Raw genomic sequence first — 22791 nt, forward strand, 5'->3', positions numbered from 1 at the left:
CTCCCCCTTTCATCATTTCAGCGACTTAAAAATCACTCAGAGACAGTTTTTGTTAAAACTGCATAATCTAATATAGACAGAAACAGAGTTAGATGAAATTTTACAATAATTGTGAGAAATGTAAGGAAAAAGAGGAAAATACTCAGCACCAAGTGCCTTCATTTATGCTTAAGGTCTGAAGTTACTTTGTGTGACAAAAGCATGAAAACACTTAACACATTTGTGTGAAATTCCTTTCTCTGTGGGGTTAATGAAGACATTCAACTACTGTTAAAATTGAAAGTAACTTCACAAAAATGGCTTGCTAATGAGTTGAAGCAGCACAGCACAATTCAAGTTTTGGAATTTAAACAAAGATACTTGCATACTTGACTGAAGAGATATTGTTGCAAATTAAGAAATGAATGAATGATGCAGTTAAACTGTTTATAGGCAGTCCCCAGTTTACAAATGGGTTCCATTCTTGAACACATTAATAATTCAATCTGTATACAAGTCATAACTCAATACAATATAAAATAGACACATAAAATGAGCAAATGCTTGCATTTTGGATCTTTCAAATTTACATTAATACATCCATGTATGGGATCTTGTTGACAAAATGAAGTGTTTGTAAGTCAGCTTTTTGTAAATTGGAGACCGCTTGAAGTAATAAAATAAACTGGCAATGCTTGCTAAAATAGATCCAGAAATAAATTGTCTTATTTTCTTGACTCTCTCCCACCCAAATTGGAGACGTAAATGTTAGCATGTAGGACATTAATAGGCCACCTTTCAGGTAGTCCAGTCAGATATAAGGATCTTAAATATATTTGTTAAAAAACTTTTTGCAAATTATGCCTAAACTAAAGCAGCATTCAACAGTAAATAGAGATGAAGGCCATTGAGTCTCAAATTGGTGGTTGCTCAGGAAGAAGAGGTGATTTTGAACTTGTGGTTTCCAAAATTTTCCATTCATCTGGATCTGAATGTAGACTGATGGAGATGGATTGTCAACGTTCACCAACAGCTCCAGTAACGTTGCAGCATACATGACCAGGATGGTGCAAGCCAAACTAGGGAGACCTTGGTCCTTCCTTCTCTAGCATTTTCTACTATATCCCATCCAATGAACCAGCATTACAAAACATTTAATGCACTTACTACAATTGTGCTGGTTTATCGGAATTGTACAACATCCCGCAACTCCCCAGAAATGATTAAAGAAACAACAAAAAATTTTGATTTTATCTGCTTAGCCCAGTGTGTCTTAGTACCAGAAACCTTGAAGAAAAGTGCCTCATTGGACCTACAGAGACATAAAATATAAAAAAAACCCAACAGATTCTTCCGATCATCCTGTTTGCTGTGATCCCATCCCTCTTTCTTCTGGTTAAGGTGGTAGTGTGTTGTCATTATACCAACCTCTATCTTGCAGAGGCTGACGTCAACTCTTGGTCACTTCTCCCTATCTCCCCCTGGACCATGTTGACCCTAGCACTAAACATTAAGCTATTCTTTCCACGTCTGTCACTGACCTCATCCTCTCTGGCTATCTCTCCTCCACAGCTATCCACCTGATAATTTCCCAAACCAGGACAACTCATGTCCACCTTCCTCCCAAAACACTCAAACTGAATTGGCCCAGTGTGCCTGCCCCACTGAGCTTATTTCTTGCTACGTTGATTGTATATTTTCTCCCCTTGGCCAGTTTCTTCCCACCTAAATTCACAATTGCCCTATGGCATTTCAATAATTCCTGCTTTTCCTGCCGTTAACTTCCCTCTCTTCACTATGGATGCCCTACTTCTGTGTACTTTTATCTGCCATGGGAGTTCTCCTCTTCTTTGAACAAAAGCCCTCAACAGTCTTCATCCACCAAGATCCAACTTTGTCTGGTTGAACTTGTTCTCTCACTAAACAATTTCTCCATTAACTTGTCTCACTTCATGTGAAAAAAGAATGTGGCCACAGGTACTTACATGGGCCCTAGTTATGAGATTTTTGTTTGGGAAGCTTCTTCTGGTCTAGTCTTTAATGTGTGAAATATCAGGTGTTGTTCCTCCACTTTACATTTGACCACACTCTGACAGTGGAGGAGGCCAAAGATGGACATGTCACCAGGAAGTGGGAGGGGGCGTTAAAGTGGATGGCAACTGGAGGTTGGGTTGGTTGGTGCATGCAGAGTGCAGATGATCCTCGAGTCTGAGTTTGGTCCCTGATATAGAGGAGACCACATCGGGAGCAATGGATACATGAATGAGGTTAGATGAAGTGCAGGTGAATCTCTGCCTGATTTGGAAGGTTTGTTTGAGGCCTTGGATGGAGGTGAGAAGGGAGGTGTAGGGCAGGTATTGCACCTCCTGTGGTTGCAGGGAAAGGTACCAGCTGTGGTGGAGGGATTGTTGGGGAGTGTGGAACTGACGAGGGAGTCGTAGAGTGAACGATCCTTGCAGAAAGCGGACAAGGTTGGGGAGGGGAATATCATTTTGGTGGTGGAGTCTGACTGTAGGTGGCAGAAATGTTGGAGGATGATGTATTGTATTTGGACATTGGCGGGGTGGTACGTGAGAACTAAGGGGAGACGGTTTGAGGGAAGAAGCTGTACAGGTGAAGCAGTGATTTATTTATACTTCTTTCAATCTACTCTACTATAGTCACTTGTCACAATCTGGCCTCCTCTATACTGGGGATGCCAAATGCAGACTGGGTGACTGTTTTGCAGAACACCTCCGCTCAGGTGGTTACTTGTCATTTCAATGCATCATCTCGCTCTCATATTTATACATCTGTCTCAAATCTGTTGCAATATTCCAATAAAGCCCAATACGAGCTCATGAGATAGCAGCCCCACTTTCTGTTTTGCACTAACAGGTTCAAAAACAGCTTCTTCCCTGCTGTTATTAGATAGCTGAATGGACTTCTTTAATTCCAAAAAGTATTGATCTTGTTAATGTTAATCTTGCCTTAAGCACCTGCTGTGCAGCCGTAACCTAGTATGCCTCACGCAGTCTAAGCAGCCTATGATCTGCCTATACTGCTCACAAAACAAAACTTTTCACCATGTATTAGGTACATGTGATTACAGTAAATCAAGTGAAATCAGCCTTCTGGACTCAACACTGAGTTGAATAACTTTGACCACAAATTTTTTCAAATCTATTCCCCTCACTGTTGCTTCCCATTCCCTGCCAATAAAAAGCAAAGTTTCCCCCATTTACTGCTTTTAACAACTACTCTGGACCTGGCTCTTTGCTCTCGAACAATTACCACTCCCTTTGCCTTTAGTTCTGTAACAACTGTTCTCCCTAATTTGCCTAACCCTCTTACCTTCCTGTGACCTTCTCTTTTGTTTAACTTACTCTGCATTGCTACCTTTATCTACTGTATAAACTTCATCACCTTGACACCTCTCTCTTCAGTTACAAAGAGTCGCATCTGACTCAAAACATTAATTCTCTTTCCACAGACGCTGCTAGACTTGCTAAGTTTCTCCAGCATTTCCCTTTTACTTTCCTATTTCTAGCATCCATAGTATTTTGCTTTTGTAAAGTAAAATAAATCCACCCCCACCTTATGGAGGTCACCACATTCTGAAAGATTGAAAAAAATATGCAGGCCAAAAATCATCAATTCGGTGGAGATAAATAGCAAATTTTCAAACTAATTAACAAACTGTTAATTAGTTAGTTAATTAACAAGCTGATACATCATTCTAAATTTTCTTTATAATCAGTTCAAATCTTGATATTTTCTGGAGTACATTGTTCCTTACTTATAACTTTTCAGATATTATGAATAAGTTAGATGAATGGTGCACTGGAAAATGAGAATTATTTCAAGGACACTTTGCCAAGCCATTTAAAACAATATCCAAACTACTCTCCTTTTTGACCTCCCTCTCCTCTCCTGAAGTTATGCCTCCATTACCAGTTACCTTTTGATATCAGGTCCAAGTACCCGTGGGCAACATCAAGTGCCACAGTAGCCTCAGTACTCTGGGTTCAGGAGATCAAAGAACAACTACAATTTGCACAGCTGTTATGTATGGTGGCTCTTGCCGGAAAAACAAATGTAGGGACCAGAAATGTATACTCATGAAACCTAGCTGGTCTGGCAGCAGCTACTGAGAGAAAACAGAGTTAATTTTTTGAGCCTACTGATTTTTCTTCAGATTGGGTTTGACTGTGGAGACAGGATTGAGTTTGACTGTGGTGTTTGGATTTTGTTTGACTGCAGGAATTGAATTGGTTTTGACTGTGTGGTCTGGATTAGGTCTGCTGGACTGGATTGGACTGGGTTTGCCTGTAGACATTGGACTGAGTTTTGATTTAGAAACTAGATTGTGATTTGACTGTGGGAACTGGACCATGTTTGATTGCGGGGTCTGGATTGGGCTTGGCTGTAGAGACTAGACTTGGTTTGACAGTGGGACCTGGACTCAGTGTGATTGTAGAGACTGGATTGGGTTTGACGTATGGACTGGACTAGGTTTGAATTAGAATTAGAATCCCTACAGTGTGGAAACAGGCCCTTCGGCCCAACAAGTCCACACCAAACCTCAGAACTTCCCACCCAGACCCATCTCCCATAAACCACCTAATCTACACCTCCCTAAACACTATGGGCAATTTAGCATGGCTAATCCACCTACCCTGCACATTTTTGGACTGTGGGAGGAAACCAGAGCACACGGAGAAAACCCATGCAGACACAGAGAATGTGCAAACTCCACACAGCCAGTCACCCAAGGCTGGAATCAAACCCGGTTCCCTGGTGCTGTGAGGCAGCAGTGCTAACCACTATGCCACCATGCCGCCCTTGACTATAAAGAGTGGACTGGGTTTGGCTGTAGAGATTGGGCTGGGGTAAACTGTAGAGACTAGATTGGGTTTGATTGTAGACTAGACTGAGCCAGACTGTAGAAACTAGACTAGGTTTGCCTGTAGGGACTGGACAGGGTTTGACTGTAGAGATTGGACTGGATTCAAACTTGATGCCCTCCACGGTTTGATATGTTAATTCATTATCAAAGTTCATGCAATTTGTTAGAGATGCATGAAGTAGTTCTGAATCTGGACTTCAGCAAGCTGGTTAACAAAGTGTGAAGCTGGATGAACACAGCAGGCCAAGCAGCATCTCAGGAGCACAAATGCTAACGTTTCGGGCCTAGACCCTTCATCAGAGGCTGATGAAGGGTCTAGGGCTGAAACATCAGCTTTTGTGCTCCTGAGATGCTGCTTGGCCTGCTGTGTTCATCCAGCTTCACATTTTATTATCTTGGATTCTCTAGCATCTGCAGTTCCCATTATCTCTGATCACAATTTCAGCAAGCTGGTGATGTCTTCGGGAATGGACAGGGGAAAACTGGAGACTAAAGAAATTAATGATCAGTGCTGGTTTCTCACATCTCTGGCCAGCTGGTGATGGAGATCCACTGATGTGTGCCAGAAAGTTGCTTCTTTGTTAAGAGTTGCCACAGTGTTGTTGGTACTGTAAATATGTCAAAATTAAATTATCAAATGAACAGATATTGTTACTGACCTCGATGAATGTGAGCCAGTGCAAGGTAAGAGACATGGTGGAGGCATGAGTTCCAGGCACTGAAAGGCTCTTCCTTTCTTTTTGTTACCTAAGAAAAGGAACAGATTTTGAAGCAACGTGTTAGATGATCCACGAACTTCAGTAAGTTTGGCCCTTACATTCTATCTCCTTGAGTAGAGGTGCTGGGGGGCCTGCAAAGTTAGGGATTATGGGAGTGGCAGCATCAGAAACCACAGGAGTGGGGATTTGGGAGACTATGACTGGTGGGGGTCAGAGATTGCTGGGGGTGGGGTGCAGAGGTCACTTGAAGGGTCAAAAATCACAGGGAATCAGAAAGCACAGGGTTGGGGAACCATGGATTATGAATGGAGTCAGAGATCATGCAGGGAATCAATGATTCTAGGGTGGGGAGTTGGAAATTGTGGTACAAATCAGAGATTATGAGGGGCAGTCAGGAGGTTATGTGGGGGAGTTGCAGATCATGCAAGGCTGCTGGAGATTGTGAAGGCCGGTTAGAGGTTGCAGGAGAGAGTAGAGAGTCACGGATGATGACAAGAGATCACTGGGCGGGGGGGGGGGGGGAGCATCAGATGATTATAAGGGCTGTTGCAAATCGTGTGGGCAGCCAGAGATTATGAGAGGAGAGTCAGAGATAGTTTTTGGTGGAGGGAACCTTCCTGCTTTGGACCACAAGCAGTGCTGCAAATGCCATTTAACTGATGGATTCCCTCCTTCTTTTACCTGCCAGGTTTCTAAGCACTGAGACACCAGATTCCACAAATTGAAAATAAAAAAAAAATTCTTTCAGAGACATACAAGTCCTGAAAAGCTTTTACTGACCAACCTGCCTCCTGAAGTAAACTGGTCACCCGCCCTCAATCCACCTCCAATAGAACTCGAATTGGGTGGGTTGGACTTGGGTTTAAAATGTTTTTTTTCTTTCCCACTCACCCCTCCCCCCTCCCACCTACCCATCCTGTGTGGTTAAAACTCCCCCCATTATCTTCTAGCAAAATCAATCATGTACAAATCTGTTATGTATTAACATTTTTGTGCATGGTGTTTACTTCTTACAATTGTCATACTTATTTCCAGTAAAACATGCTTGGTTATGCCTTCTTAATGACACCCCTGTTGGTTTAAACAATTTATCTCTTGACTCGAGGTGAGTACTATCTTGAGACATCCACTAGTTGGTTTTAAAAAATGTAATTGCTAGAAATACATATTTTGTTTCAGATTTCTACTTGTTTCCACATTAGGGTGCAACTTTTTTTTATTTGTCTAGTTTTGAAAACAAGGACAAGATAATCTGTGTGTGCAGGGCTTTTTTCAAATTGTTTTTTCTCTTCCATTCTCTAGGTCCTCTTCTCTCACCCAGTCCCTGCAACATTTAGTGGCCAAGAAGGAACAAGGACAATCTGCTTTCAAGCATCTTCCTATTCCCATTGAAACCGGATACAGTAATGTAAATAAGTAGAATCTGGATTGATTCTCCAGCAGATTACCGCAATCATCTATTTAAAAGCACGACCATCTCGCAAATAAATCTTAAACAATTTTGTTGGCTGTTTGTTCATAGTTTCCTGTGACTGACATTAGCAAGCCAGTCTGAAGAACAACAAAAAAACTATCAGCAAAATCAATAACCTCATTGAAGTACCTGGGATCTGACTTTACCTTACTGTGGAGTCTGGTTGCCAAACTGCGTTGAAGGATTCTCTCTCGGTAATTTAGTGCTTTCAGTAAGAAGCTCAGACTACCCACCGTCTCTGTGCTAAACGCTAGGATACTATTGGGAAATTAATGAACAGACGATCAGAGCTTTTTCAACTGTTTAAAGAAAAGTAAACAACAAATTAGTTTAGGTTCTGTCAGGTGCAGGCAACAAAGACTACAGTTAGAATGCAGTATATTAAAGAACAGGACAGAAAGAGGCCACTGCAGTATGTCTACCCAGTTTCAAAGTTCAATCAATTCCATTCACTACTCTATTTCAGAATTCTCCTACTTATCCAGTCTATCTTAAATAATCTACCATCACTGCTCCTCAGTATGTCCATTCTTTTCTCTCTCACTGACACACCACAGACACAGTTTCTCTCTCTCTCTCACACACACACACACACACACACACACACACACACACACACACACACACACGACTGATTGTACAGAATTAAGGATGTAGGCAAGTAAGGTTTACAATATCTGTTATGCCCCAGAAATACTTTATGCTACTCAACTTTGAAATGCAATCAATGTTGTAAACAATTATATTTCGGTTACATCACCTTCACATAGCACTCTGCTGATTACTGTGTTGGTTACAGTATGCGGTCAAATGCAGTTACGATGTCACAAATGACTAGCAGTGGCAGAATGCACAATTTTACAGCACTTTGCTCTAAGCTCATACACAGTTGGTTCCCTGTTGTAAATCTAGAAATGCTGAATTAACCCTTATATGACAATCAGGAGACCTGGACACTACGTCCACTGCCCTCTGAAATTCAAACTCTACTTGGTTTATGATTAGGTCATTGAGGCCTAGCTTTTGTCATTTAAGTGTGAGTCGAGATGAGGAAAATGTGTTTTTGTTGTGAGCTGGTATGATTTGGTAGGTACTGTCTGAAAGAGCAGATTCAACAGGAATTTTTAAAAGGGAACTGAATAAGCATTTAAAGAAAAAAAAATCAAGGGAGGACTAATTAAATCCATCCTATAGCTCTTTCAAAGAGCCAGGATTTTGAATCAAACCTATTGAGGCATAAGATTGTAAAGGTAAAGTCACTATTGTTCAACTGGGCTGAAGACTGCTCTCTCATTAAGGAGAGATGAGTGGTGATGGATTAACCTGAGGGTCACCATACTTTAGGGAAGGGCGGGGGGGGGGGGGTGATGTTGAGAAGGCAAGTCATTTGTTGTAATCTCAGCAGACATGAGAATTGAACCCATGCTGTTGGAATCACTCTGCATTGCAAACCAGACATCCAGCTAAATGAGCTACCGTCTGGTACTGTACACTTTTGTCAGATATGGAATCTGTGCACTTCTTCCCGTGGAGTAGCAACAGAAACTATTGAGCCAAGCAGAAGCTCAGTGTAGCATTGAAAATTGTGGAAGAATTGAAGAGCAGCAATTGCTGCAACACCATAACAGTGTAATGGGATGAAATTAGATGCACAAATTTAAAATGCCTGGTAGTAGGGGCACAACACAATTCACACAGAAGTAGATCAAGGGAGAATTGAGGAGTATGTTTCTCCATAGTTATGCACGTTCATTGTCAAATGATTTCCCCTCCAGCGCAAAGTCAGAACCCATTTAATGTTTGTTAGTGTAAATAGAGACCTATGTAATGACGTGCTCCTTCCAAGATCTGTTTGTCACCACTGGCTTCAAAGATAGTTTTGAGCCTTTCATCTTTTTTGTGGTGATATTGCCGGAAAGCCCAAATGTTCCAGGACATTGGTTTTACTCCTGTCATTATCCATATGTCTTGCTACTTGGATCTATGAATACTGACTGAGTCTATAAACACACATCTGAAAACACCCTAATAACAGACAGAGGATTAAGTTCCAGAAAAACATGTTTTAAGAAGCCTTAACAAATTTTGTTTCACTTCTGGGAACAGAGTTTTGTCTCCCACTCCTGACTGTACACACTGACAAACACCTCCGAAATGAGGTACAGCTTCAACTTCTTTCCTAATTTCCCATTGCTGTATATTTGTCTCACTTGCAAGGGATTCATGAATATGCTGAGTTAGGATGAGTGCTCATTCCCGTATTTCACAATGGTTCGGATTTGGGGGGGGAGGGGCGTTGCGGTGGGGGTAGGTTGCAAGGGTGTGACAGTGGAAGGGCGGGTGCGATTGTTGAATTGTGTACGGAAACAGCTATTTAAATTGTCACTTATTTTTCCGATGGTTCAAGAAATTTAACATTCCCATTTCTGATGAAAGTGCAGGACTCCATGGTTGCCTTGCAGTGGACTTCTCAATGCTTATCAAACAGAGCAAGGAACTTAACCAAGTCAGGTCCAGCCCATTGTCCACAGACACAGGTTGACCAGTTGGCTGTAGTCAGGTACAGGGAAATACATTATCTCTACTGCATTTGATGTAATTTCCAAACTGCAATGTTTTGCCTTTGGACAGTATAACTAATGTAGAATGTATATCATTAATATGAGGTCTGTTACAATGGTGTGCAGAAGAACATATCCATGGATATATTGAATTTTCTTACAAATCGTGTAATGTTCAAGTCAAAATGTTTTTGTACCTGTTTTTGGATACAAATTTTCATGATAAAGCATACTTTTGAAAAAAATCTGTCAGCAGTAGAAACCTTGATTGATTTTATTATCCCTTACTGAAAAAAGTAAAAGTTACCATAGGCCCAATCTCTCTCTATGTCTCATAAGAAAGAGACTTACTGGTGATGGTTTAACCTGAGGATCACCATGCCTCAGGCAAGGGGCGAGGTTGAGAAAGTGTGACTTTCATGGTAACCTCAGCTAGTGCGGGAATTGAACCCACACTATTGGCACCACTCTGCATTGAAAACCCTCCAGCCAACAGAACTAACCAATCACCTTACTAACCGTGGGAGACAAAGGCTGGCTAGAACAAGCTAATGGGGATTGAGGGGGTTAATAAGATCACTGATAAAACAGTATTTGCAAGACATTTAAAGAAAGAAAGATTTGCATTAGCATATTTCGTTACCTCAGGAACACTGCTCCCCCAACTACACCCACTTGAGATATCTACAGCCAATTAAGCAAGGTAAATGAACCAAACTCAAAACAGAGCAGAAAACCAAGAAGTGCAACAAGATCAAGGAAATTTTAACTAAGAACAAGAAATGCCACACTTACACAGAAATGGCTGCTTGGAACATCTGTTTTCTCTCCAAATGAATTTCTATTTGCTCCTTGCACCATGCTCATTTGGCCATACAGCAGACCCTTCGGTGCAACCATAATTCCAAACTAAACTAGACCCATCTGCCTGCTCCTGGCCCATATCCCTCCAAACCTTTCTTGTCCATGTACTTATTGAATGTCACTTAAATTTGTAACTGCACCCATGTCCACCAATTACTCTGGAGTTCATTCCACACACCAACCATCCTCTGTGTAAACAATTCGTCCCTCATGTCTTTTTTAAATCTCTTACCTCACACCTTAAAAATATGCCCTTTAGTCTTGAAATCCCCCAACCTGGGAAAAAGACTCTTACCATTAATTTAATCTATACCCCTCATGATTTTATAAACCTCTATGATGTCACTCTCAAACACCTACATTCCAGTGAAAAAAACTTTCAGCCTGTCCAACCTTTCTTTACAATTCAACCCTTCCATACCCTCCAACATCCTGATAAATCTCTTCTGAACGCTTTTTAGCTCAATAATATCCTTCCTGTAACAAGGCAACCAGAACTGGACACAATTCTCCGGTTGTTTTCTGTTTCCCTCCTTGTGTTTTGTCAAGAATCGCTCTCACTGACAAATCTTTTGCTCCAGTTCAGATTATTTCATGTGGATTCCAACTAAACCTTCACTGTTCATGTTTTGAATCTGCCCCCATTACAAATGTCACCAAGACAGTCAGCACTCCCCGAACCACAAATCTCCTCATGCCCATCAATGCAGCACTCCGCGAATCACAAATCTCCTCATGCCCATCAATGCAGCACTCCGCGAATCACAAATCTCCTCATGCCCATCAATACTCAAAGCTATCACGTGCACGCTCTCTATCCTCAATAAATTGAGAAAGTGTCATGGACACCTTCAATGTTGACTGTTTCCCATTCTGCAGATACAGCTAGAATTTCCAGCTTTTCTGCTCATTTTGTTGGTTGGAGGGGTGGTGTGGTGATGGCAGAAAGATTACAGGCTTCACAATAGTCTGTGAAAATTTGTCTATTCTTGGCTGAGAGGGTAGTAAGAACATTGCGGCTGAACTCTGTACAAGGTCCAGCCAAGCTAAAAACAGAGACATGTGACAGAATTCCTGGAGGCCTGGTATTCCAACTGGAACTCCATCAACAAACACATTGAACTGGACTCGATATACAAACCACGGAGAAACAGAACCGGAAATGATGCCAACCACCCCAGCAAACTGAGGCATATAAATAACAAGTGGGACCAAGCACCAACACTTCACCAAAGGCACACTGATGATGTTACCTAGCAGGGTGACGAAATGTCTGCAATCAAACACACCGGCTCGGTGAGCAGGTGTACAACCTCATTCATAACCTGAGCTTCAAACCTTCTCAAAAACTTTGAAGCATATACTCTGGATTAAGGAAGGGGAACATTACTTAGGGTTCCTGCTCCTGACTGCTTTTCTGTTAAAAGTCTGAGCATGTACGCATCAGGTAACTGGGCCGACGCTGGGGTTTCTGGTTCTATATTTTCGAACAGGTTTCAGGTTGTGACCTTCTGCCTCCAAAGGCAGAGCCTCATTCGACCTACCCCACCCCTGACTGATGCCACATCCATTCCTGTGGTGTGCCACTGGAACATGCTGTTTGTTACCCACTCGACAACACTTCACAGCCAGTCGACCATTCATGGGATCTCTTGTACTTTTTTTCAAAAATCGTCTTTGATTTCCTCCTCACTTTACACCACAATGATCAATCTTTAATCCTGGAGATACTAGGACACTTAGGGTGGGTTGGCAGTTCTAATCTTGCAGGGAGGGTAGGGAGTGAGGGTGAAATGCCCCTTCTGGTTGGGTGGCTGAATCTCTTTTCATGATTCACATAGAGAGTAGAATTATAGAATGGATCGAGCACTGAAGGAGGCCACTTGGCCTGTCAGTTCTGTGCTGGCTATCTGCAACATAATGTCCACTTAAGATTCAGTAGAACTACACTCCAGAGAGGTTGCAGTACTTTCAAGAGAGGTTTGGAGCCAAATTGTCCAGCTCTCAGAAGTTCAGAATAATCACACTCCTAGACCCAAAACTCTGGCATGTCAGGTTTATATCTCTTGCTGCACTCTGTGTGGGCAATGGACCAACTCACTGTTGTCATTTGATTGTAACATAACAGTAAATGAGGCACCCTGGATACACATTTTTATCATAATCAATTCCTATTTCTTCACAAATAATATAACAACACAATATTCCACTTTAAAAAATATTTATGCCTCAACATCAACATGTTCCAATCATTAACTCTCGCGTATAGTATATTCAATTAAAGAAGATTAACAATCGGTTTTCATAATTAAACGGGACACTTTTATAGCCTCTTGTTGCTCATTTTCTTGTCAGAAACATTACACATGATATTGTTTCAGGTAATATGCTGTTTTGACTCCATCCTGTAGATCTGAGATTCTGCTTCTGTTTCAGATTACCAGCAACCACAGTTTGTTACACTTCTGTCCAAACCATCAGTCTGGTTTATTTTCAATGCTGCTCATGTAGTTCAGACAGAAATATGGATAAACCTTTCAGCCCACTCACAGAGTAAGTGATGGGATCCAAAACTGGATTGATTGCATTAGTTTGAGACTGGAAGAGTTTTGGGAGCAAGTTTAATTGTCTCTAGCCCCTACCAGTCAAAAAACATTAAATAATGGCTTTTCTTATCCATTAGCTATATACTGTTTACCTGGTTCTTAAACTGTCAGCCACCGCACCAGTCCAGTTTCTTAGCAGTCCAATCACAGGCTTCTCTTCATACTGTCTTGCATATTGAGCTAAAAGTTCACGCACAACCACCTATAAGGTGAATCAACGACATTTATTTACAAATTAAAACAAGCCTTCTTTAATTTAAACAAAATATGCAGCCTTAAGACTGACAGGCAGTTGATCAAATACTGCCAGCTTTGAACCACAAAACACTGAGGTATGGAGTCAATGGCTACGGTTCACCATGTTGCTTTACTCTTACATGGGATGTGGGATGTCACTGGCAAGGCTACCGTTTGTTACCAGTCCTAATTGTTCTTGAACTGAGTGGTCTGCTAGGCCATTTTAAAACACAGTTAAGAGTTGGTCACATTACCTTGGGTCTGGAGTCACAGGTAGGCCTGGCTGGATAAAGCACAAGTAGGTTTCCTTCTCTAAAAGGCATCAGTGAACCAGAGGGGTTTTTACAACAATTGATGATGGATCAATGGGTCATCCTTATTGCATCTATGTTCATATTCCAGATTTTAGGATTAAATTTAAATTCTATCAGCTCCATGGTGGGCTTTAAACCCATGTCCCCAGAACACATGATGGATCAATGGGTCATCCTTATTGCATCTATGTTCATATTCCAGATTTTAGGATTAAATTTAAATTCTATCAGCTCCATGGTGGGCTTTAAATCCATGTCCCCAGAACACAAATCTGGGGCTCTGGATTACCGGTTCAGTGACATTATTAGTGGGCTACCATCTCCCCATTCAAAGACAGAATGCACCAAGCACTGAGGACCAATCATCTTTCCACAGGCAGCCAATATTTTCCACAAATCTGTCCCACACCTCTGCCCACCTCAAAGCAATGTTATAACCCAACCAGAGATAGTAGGAACTGCAGATACTGGAGAATCTGAGATAACAAGGTGTAGAGCTGGATGAATACAGCAGGCCAAGCAGCATCACAGGAGCAGGAAAGCTGACATTTCGGGTCTGGACCCTTCTTCAGAAAAGGGGAACTCCTTGCTGCTTGAATGGGCTTGCTGGAGGTTTTTAAAGCATAAACTAAAACACAGGAATGGGGAATCATGGCATCATATTGTCCACATATACAGAGAGAAAAAAAACCAAGTACTGAGAGTCTCAAAGAATCACTGGCGATCTGGGTGATCACAGGCATTCAGATGAGATCTGGGAGGTATGCATCTCATAGAAACGTATGAATTAAGTGCAGAAGTAGACAGTTTGACTGCTGAAGCCTGCTCTGCCATCAAATAAGGTCATGGATGATATGTCTGCTTCTTCCCATTCTCTTAGTTAACAAAACAATACTTAGTTAATGGACAGCAGATAAGGTGGTGGAGACATAGAAAAATAAAACTAAACTCTGAAACAAATGATATTATATTGAATAATGAAGTCCTATAATACCTGCTAATGTTGCATATGACTTCAACATCATTAAATGCATTGGGATAAGGCACAGCAACATTGCGTACCAGAGTGGGAATTAAAAAGATGAATAATAGTGACAATGTACCACATCAGAGTTGCTACGAGCCCACTTTATGAATCATATTCCTGTTAGAAACAGGCCTGTATTGTATTTTTATAAATGAGACTTTTTTTAAAAAGCCTGAGTATTCCAGAACAAATACACCCAGATTTTCCATGAGGAGACAGGAGTCACACTCAGTCAAACTTTAATTATTTAATATCTGGCTCCATTGTACAATGTTATTCAGTGCAACAACCACCACCAAGCAGATTGTATCTTTGTGTCTGCTAAAGCGTTTTATTTATTTTCATTTTAACTTATCCTTCCCTCCTCCTCAGAAGTGAATTATTCAAGAACAAAACCAAAATTACAGGAAAAGCTGAGCAGGCCTGGCAGCATCTGTGGAGGAGAAAAAAGAGTTAATGTTTCAGTCTGGTGACCCTTCCTCAGAAGCTGAGGAAGAACCATTCTGAGGAAGGGTCATCGGACCTGAAACGTTAACTCTGTTTTCTGCTCCACAGATGCTGCCAGACCCACTGAGCTTTTCCAAAAACTTTGTTTTTGTTCTGGATTACAGCATCTGCAGTTCTTTTGGTTTTTATTTAGTGAACTATTCAAGCGTTGGTGTGGGGTTTTAATTCACCCTGCCGAGCTTTCCCTGCTTGATGTGCAATGGCCAGTGAGTTGGGGACAAAAGTATGAAGCATGGATGAGAAATTTTCCAAGCATTTTTTTTCTTGTGTTAACACTGGGTCTTTTGCCCTCCTTCCAGCAGCTTGTACAGTTGCCAGGATGGAGGATGTGAATTCAGCTAGGACCCTTCGGCTTGATGGGCCAGATTGCCTTTTCCTAACTGCTGATTTTATCTGCTTCTTTTCCATTCTCCTCTATAATCCCACACTGAGAACAAACTGTAGCTGCCCCAGCATCTTCCTAACTCCCCTCCACCCCAAGATGATGTTTGATAATTCAATACACACCAGGTTGCAACTGTGAATCTTCTTAGCTTGTGTGCCTCAGTTCTACACTAAATGGTACACTTACTCATCAAGCCAGTGGGGAGTTGGGGAGAACCAGATGCTTTTACAATTAAGCAGATGTTACAAATATGTTCTCTAGCACATTCCTTTCCGTGACTCTCATTAAGATAGCAATGACAGAATTTAGTGTGAGATTTATCAAGCCAAAGCAGGAAGTGACTTATTGTGAAGTGTCACTTTTTCCATCAAATGCTGACGGTTTAACCTAAAACACACTGTAGTTATTGATTTAGAATAAAACTATACAATACAATCATTACATGTACATGAAGCAAGAGCTGTTTTGTCTGCAATTCAGCTTGCTATAATAATAGTGGTAATGACGGTCAGGTAAAATATGCCTGTTGTATTACTCAGCTGACCTTAAATTATCTGATAATTAATTTAATGGCACTATTAATGGAATCCTTTTTAGTAGAATGATTCTCCTTGACAACTGAAACCTGCATTTTTTACACAATCTTTGAAGCAGAGCAAAACATCCCCTGGCACATCACAGCTGCAAATTTGACAAACATTGGCACTCAGTAAAAAGTTGGGATACTGCAACAGAAGGCCATTAGCTTAATAGAAGAGGTAGGCTTTAAGATGCATCCTACAATAACAGAGAGAGAGTTGCAGAGGCAGAGATATTTAAGGATATAATTTCAGACATCAGCACCTCTGTAGTCAAAGGGAATGGAACTGATGATAGCATAAAAGAATCTGGAGACACACAAAAGATTATTCAGATAATTCCTTGCATTTACCTGTGTTCCACATCTCAATTTACTAAATCTTACAAAATTCAAATAGAGCAAATGAAGTAAAAATGCAAGATTTGTAAATTACAAAGCTGGTCTCCTACACCTTCACCACAACAAATGCCAGTAGCTTTTCATTGTCTGTTTTCTCTAATAGCACTGTTGGCCATTCCAATGTGCCGTGTTGAATTGACTCCTCTCACCTTTGGTAGGATGTAATTCCACATGCTGTGGTTGTCTTGTGCTATACCACTTTCAGGGCCAGTGCTTGTAGCAAATTGCACCAGGCTTTTTTCTCCCCTTTATTCATTCATGGGATGAGGGTATTGCTGGCTAGGCATTATAGCCAGGGGACATTTAAGTGAGTCTGGAGTCATAAGTAGGCCAGACCAGATAAAGGATTGCAATTTTCTTCCCTAAAGGACATCCGTGGGCCAGATGGGTTTTTCCTAACAATCAATGATGGATTCATGGTCATCATTAGACATTTAATTCCAGATTTTTAAAAATTATTGAATTCAAATTTCACCATCTGTCATGGCGGGATTCCAACCCAAGTCCCCTAGAACATGATCTGGGGCTGTGGATGAACAGTCCAGGAACAATATCACTGAGGTCATCCCTCCCCCTTAAATTCAATGAGATTTAACAGACTGAATTACAGTGGTTCCGACCTCCATCACTTGTGGTTTGACATATTCATAGTTAGAATAAAAAAGGCAGACATGATGAATTAAAATTCCACAATGCTATGAAATAAAGAGTCCAGCCAGCCCAGAGCCTTGGTCTGATTATAAATGCATGTATTCATGGAATGTCATTCATTTTTTGGTTCACCCCTGTTGAAATTACAGGGTCATAAAATTTAAAAGTTCATTCAGCCCCTTTGGCCTTGGCAAAGAGTACTGAGAACCTTGGATTGTCTTTCTTCTTCCTAGGTCTGGGGACAGACACTTTGACCAATAGAAGTGTCACTTGGAGATTAGCTGAAACCATAGGGCAAGGATTGGAAGAGGGATTTTCCTTGCCTGGATGACTGAACCAATCACTGCCCTAACCAGGTGAACCAATGCAGTGGCCAAAAACCTTTCTCCACCTGGCAGCTTGCTGAGATACACAGCAAGTTAGACTCTTAGATAAGACCAGGGCAGCAACAAGAATATAGAATTCTCAAAACATTCGGCAGGTCAGGCAGCATCTGTGGAGAGAACAGGCATGGTGAGGTTCTGGGTGTTTGATGTGATTTGAGTTGATTTATTATTGTCACATTTACTGAGATAAAATGAAAAAACCTTTTGCATGCTATCCAGGCAAATCATACCTTACATTAATACACAAGGGGATAAAATTGAATACAGAATGTAGTGTTACAGCTAAAGAGGAGATGCATTGGGTGTGAATTATGTGTCAAATCTGGCCTGGGTTGTAGTTGATCTAAGGAGTGTGATAATTGTCCTTTGCCTTTCTGAATTAAGGTAGAAAATAAGGGATTGTTCCACAGCGTAAGTGAAAAAGTTATTTGGACACCAGAAAAATCTTCCATTGCCTCAATGTCTGGGTGCACCAATGGTATGACGCTCTGCTGTCCTGCTGGACAACCATGATTTTGGTGTGGCCAAGAATTTGAACAGCTTCTAGAGCAGTGTATGAAAAGCAATCGACAATTCATGAACGATGCTGAGTCCACAGGATAGCTGCAGAACTGAAGCTTTATGATCCACTGACATCTAAAGGCTAACCCACCAGGGAGAATTCCCTGTGCTGTTCTTTAATTACCGCAATGGCACTGTTAATGTGGAATTCAACAGGCAAACAAAACCTTGGTCTAAGTTTTAGCCAACAGACAGCACCTCTGCCAGTACAGTGCTCCCTCAGAAACAAAAAAAAATGGAAAATCCTGGAGAAACTCAGCAAGCCTGGCAGCATTGATAGGGAGAAAAACAGGATTCTGTTCTGATAAAAGGTCACTGGATTTGAAACATTAAACATAAACTCTCTTTCTCTTTCTACAGATGCTGCCACATCAGCTGAGTCTCTCCAGCATTTTCTGCTTTTGTTTCAGATTTCCAGCAGTTCCTTATTTTTATTTCAGTACTATTCTGATGTGGCACAGCCTTCAATTGCCTTTGTACTATTACTTTTCAAAGCCCTCTCTAAACCTCCCCATCACTAAAAAATACTAAAGGCCCACATCTTGAACCAAGTTCTCAATAATTCCCACCAAAAGCCTATTTGAAAATTTACTTGGCATGTGTCTTATTTTATTACTATATTATTAATGTGAGTTCTACATTTGTGAACGTGGTGTAGTGACAGAATTGAGTACAGGTCGCTGTCCTTCAGCTAAAAAGCCTGTTGTCTCCCACAAACTATGAGTAACTTATGTTGTAGGAAGCACTGAGGACATGTGCAACTTTTGAGATTGAATCCATGTGAGGGAGACAGTTTCAAGAGGACAGAAACAAAAGTTGTAGAAAAAATTAGTAAAGGTAGTTAGAAAGAAAAAACTTGATTGTTTTTCCCAACTTTACCAGGGCCCTTCTTCAACTGATTACTGGGAAACGTTTGTAAGAAACAGCCCGGGATGACTCAGCCTCTGACTTTGCTCCCTCACTGTCGGGAAGTATCTAGGGTTTGCTCAGTTCCTGCTCCTAACCACACAGCTGAACTACTGACTCGCCTGGCCAGGATCTGTAATTGTGAACAAACTTCCTGCCACTCAGTGAACATCAAAGTATTGCAGTATGAGCCAAAATACAAACAAGCAATATGCATATGGTTTGACACCATATGATGTTTGGACTACCAGCTTTTTGGTATCCAACCCAAAATCTTGGACCTAAGGACAAACACAACAGATACTGAAATTGCCTCTCCGATGATGTTCACTTACTGACATTAACCAAAATAACATAAACAAATAAGATTTGCAACCATGAGCAGAAACAGACTGGGAATATGCATTAAAAACATATGTTGGAATACAAGGTGGAATATATTAAGCAGGATGCTAAACGGGATAATGAACGATGCTAAATATTGTGCAATCATCAGCAAACATTTCCATCTCCCTCTATCAAATGACGTGAAGTTACGATGTTCACAGATGGCTGTACAATGCTCAGCACAATTCACTACATCTCAAATAATAAGGCAGTCCATATGTAATTGCAACAAGACCTGGGCAATATCCAGGCCAGGGCTGTAAAGAGGCATGTAACATTTGTGCCAAATGCAAAACAGGAATAATTCCCACTTACCTGAATGAGTGCAGTTCCAACAACGGATGATAGTATAAGGTAAGGGTGGAGGTTAGACAGAAGCTTCAGTCCTTGTTCAGGTGTTAGCGAGAAAGTGAGTATCAGACACAGAATTTATAAGTAAAAAGATCAAAGGTTCACACCATTGATGAGGATGTACTAAACAAACCTAACTTGCTGTTAAATCTTTAATCAGTTAGAAGGTTTTAATTGATTAATTAGTCCCCGAGTTCCTTCCAAGTCACGTGATGTGGCGCCAGGAGGCTGTTGCAGGAGGCCGGGAACACACTACGTCAGGTGGACACTATGCAAGGCTGGGAGGCCACTACAGGAGACCACTGTGCCAGGCCGGGAGTCGTCACCAGAGGCCAGGGATCATTGTTTGCTGGACGCTGGGGATCGTCGCTCCTCGCTAGAAGTCACCGGAGGCCAGGAATCGTGATTGAAGGCCCGGAGTCAAAGGGAAGAAAAGGTAGAAGAAGAAGGAAAAATAAACACTAGGAGGAACAAAAGAGGAAGAGAAAGAAGAAAAGAAGAAGCAGCGCAGGTAGAGTGGACAAGCTCAGGCTGGACTGTCCAGCTCCACTGCTACCTTACAACAACATTTTTCTCCATTTAAATGCAATTCTTTTGTTCTCCCTTCCAAAATGAGCAACTTAACATTTTTGATTTGATTTGATTTGATTTATTCTTGTCACATATACCTACATACAGTAAAAGTTTTGTTTTGCATGCAGTACAGGCAGCTCAATACATACAAAGATCATAGGGTGATTAAAAAGAGTGAGGAATACAACACTATGACTGCAAAGAAGATACACAAAAAGCAATATCAACATAAGATTCGAAATTTGAGAGTTCAGAAGTCTAATAACAGCATGGAAGGAGCTGTTCTTGAACTTGTTGGTATGTGTGTATGTTGGTATACGAAGGGTCTTTGATGATGTTGCCTGCCTTTCCGAGGCATTAGGAAGTGTAAACGGAGAGAATGGATGGAAGAGATAACACAGTGTGGAGTTGGAGGGACACAGCAGGCCAGGCAGCATCAGAGGAGCAGGAAAGCTGATGTTTCAGGTTGGGTACCTTCTTCAGAAGAAATTCTGTGCTATAACACATTGTGTAATCTCTGACTTCCAGCATCGGCAGTTCTTACTATCTCTGAATGGATGGAAGCTTGCTTTGTGTGATGGACTGGGCCGTGTTCATAACTTTCTATAGTTTCTTATAGTCCTGGGCAGAGCAGTTGCCTTACCAAGCCATGATATATCTAGAGATAGGATGTTTTCTACGTTGCATCTGTAATTGTTGGTGAGGGCCGTTATGGTCAAACCAAACTTCCTTAGCCTCCTGAAGAAGAAGAGGCATTGCTCTGCTTTCTTGCCTGACGCATCAATGTGGGACAGTTGTTGGTGATCATTACTCCTAATAACTTCACGCTCTCAACCATCTCCACCTTGGCTCCATCGATGTATATAGGGGCGTGTCCTCCTTGCTCCCTAAAGTTGATGATCAGCTCTTTAGTTTTGTTGACGCTGAGGAAGAGATTGTTATCTTTGCACTGTGTCACCAAGCACTCTATCTCTTTCCTGTATTCTGTCTCATCATTATTTGATATCCGCCCTACAACAGCAATGTCATCATTCACGTGGCAACGGTTTGCACACCAATTTACTCTATCAACATCTCTCTGTAAATTACTTGTGTGCCTCTTACAGCCTGCCTTTCCACCTATTTTTGTATCATCTGCAAATTTGGCAAGTTTAGTTTACTTTACAAACTTGTAATAATTAAAAATAGAAAAAGCCTTCATGCTGTGGGTTAATAAAAACATAGAACATAGAACAGTACAGCACAGTACAGGCCCTTTAGGCCACAAAGTTGTGCTGTCCTATTATCTTACTAAGATCAAGCTACCCTGCATACCCTACATTTTACTATCCTCCATTTGCCTATCCGAGAGTCGCTTAAACGTCTCTAAAGTATCTGACTCCACTACCACTGTCGTCAGCGCATTCCGCATGCGCACCACTCTCTGTGTAAAGAACCTACCTCTGATATCTCCCCTATACCTTCCTCCAATCACCTTCCAATTATGCCCCCTCATAACAGTCATTTCCACCCTGGGAAAAAGTCTCTGGCTATCTACTCTACCTATGCCTCTCATCATCTTGTACACCTCTATCAAGTCACCTCTCATCCTTCTTCGCTCCAATGAAAAAAACCCTAGCTCCCTCAATCTTTCCTCATAAAATCTACTCCCCAGTCCAGGCAGTATCGTGGCAAATCTCGTCTCTCCCCTTTCTAAAGCTTCCACATCCTTCCTACAATGAGGCATCCAGAACTGAATACAATATTCCAAGTATGGTCTAACCAGGGTTTTGTAGAGCTGCAGCATAACCTCATGGCTCTTAAACTCAATTCCCCTGCCAATGAAAGCCAACATACCGTACACCTTCTTTACAACTCTATCATCTTGGGTAACAACTTTGAGGGATCTATGGACATGGACCCCAAGATCCCCTGTTCTTCCACGGTGCCAAGAATCCTGTCATTAACCCTGTATTCTGCATTCAAATTTGACCTTCAAAAATGAATCACTTCACAGTTTTCCAGGTTGAATTCCATCTGCCACTTCTTTGCACAGCTCTGCATCCTGTCAATGTCCTGTTGCAATCTACAACAGCCCTCCACAGCGTCAACAACTCTACCAACATTCGGGTAATCAGCAAACTTTCTGACCCACCCTTCCACTTCCTCAGCCAAGTCAAATATAAAGATCACAAAGAGCAGAGGTACCAGAACTGATCCCTGCAGAACACCACTGGTCACCAAGCTCCAGGCTGAATACTTTCCATCTACTGCCACACTCTGTCTTCTATTGGACAGCTAAATATCCCTGAATTCCATGCCTCCTTACTTTCTGAATGAGCCTACCCCGTGGAACTTTATCAAATGCCTTGCTAAAATCCATATACACCACATCCACTCCTTTGCCTTCAAAGTGTTTTGTCACATCCCCGAAGAATTCAATAAGGCTTACAAGGC

General features: G+C 41.5%; 1 protein-coding gene across 5 annotated transcripts in view; it reads right to left on the reverse strand.

Annotated features, from left to right (window-relative positions):
* acoxl (acyl-CoA oxidase-like) overlaps positions 1-22791 on the reverse strand; it is a 322997-nt gene that overhangs the window by 54407 nt on the left and 245799 nt on the right. For all 5 annotated transcript variants that reach the window (XR_007247594.1, XM_048531552.1, XM_059645207.1 and 2 more), the window contains 3 exons: positions 13184-13293; positions 7207-7318; positions 5527-5614 (listed from right to left, as the gene is read on the reverse strand). Coding sequence is in view for 4 of the 5 variants with exons in the window: in XM_048531552.1 (XP_048387509.1) it covers positions 5527-5614; positions 7207-7318; positions 13184-13293 (310 nt within the window). In the remaining variant the exon portion in view is untranslated. The remainder of the gene's footprint in view (positions 1-5526; positions 5615-7206; positions 7319-13183; positions 13294-22791) is intronic.

This window comes from Stegostoma tigrinum, chromosome 4 (assembly GCF_030684315.1).
Source record: "Stegostoma tigrinum isolate sSteTig4 chromosome 4, sSteTig4.hap1, whole genome shotgun sequence".
Classification (NCBI taxonomy): Eukaryota; Metazoa; Chordata; class Chondrichthyes; order Orectolobiformes; family Stegostomatidae; genus Stegostoma; species Stegostoma tigrinum.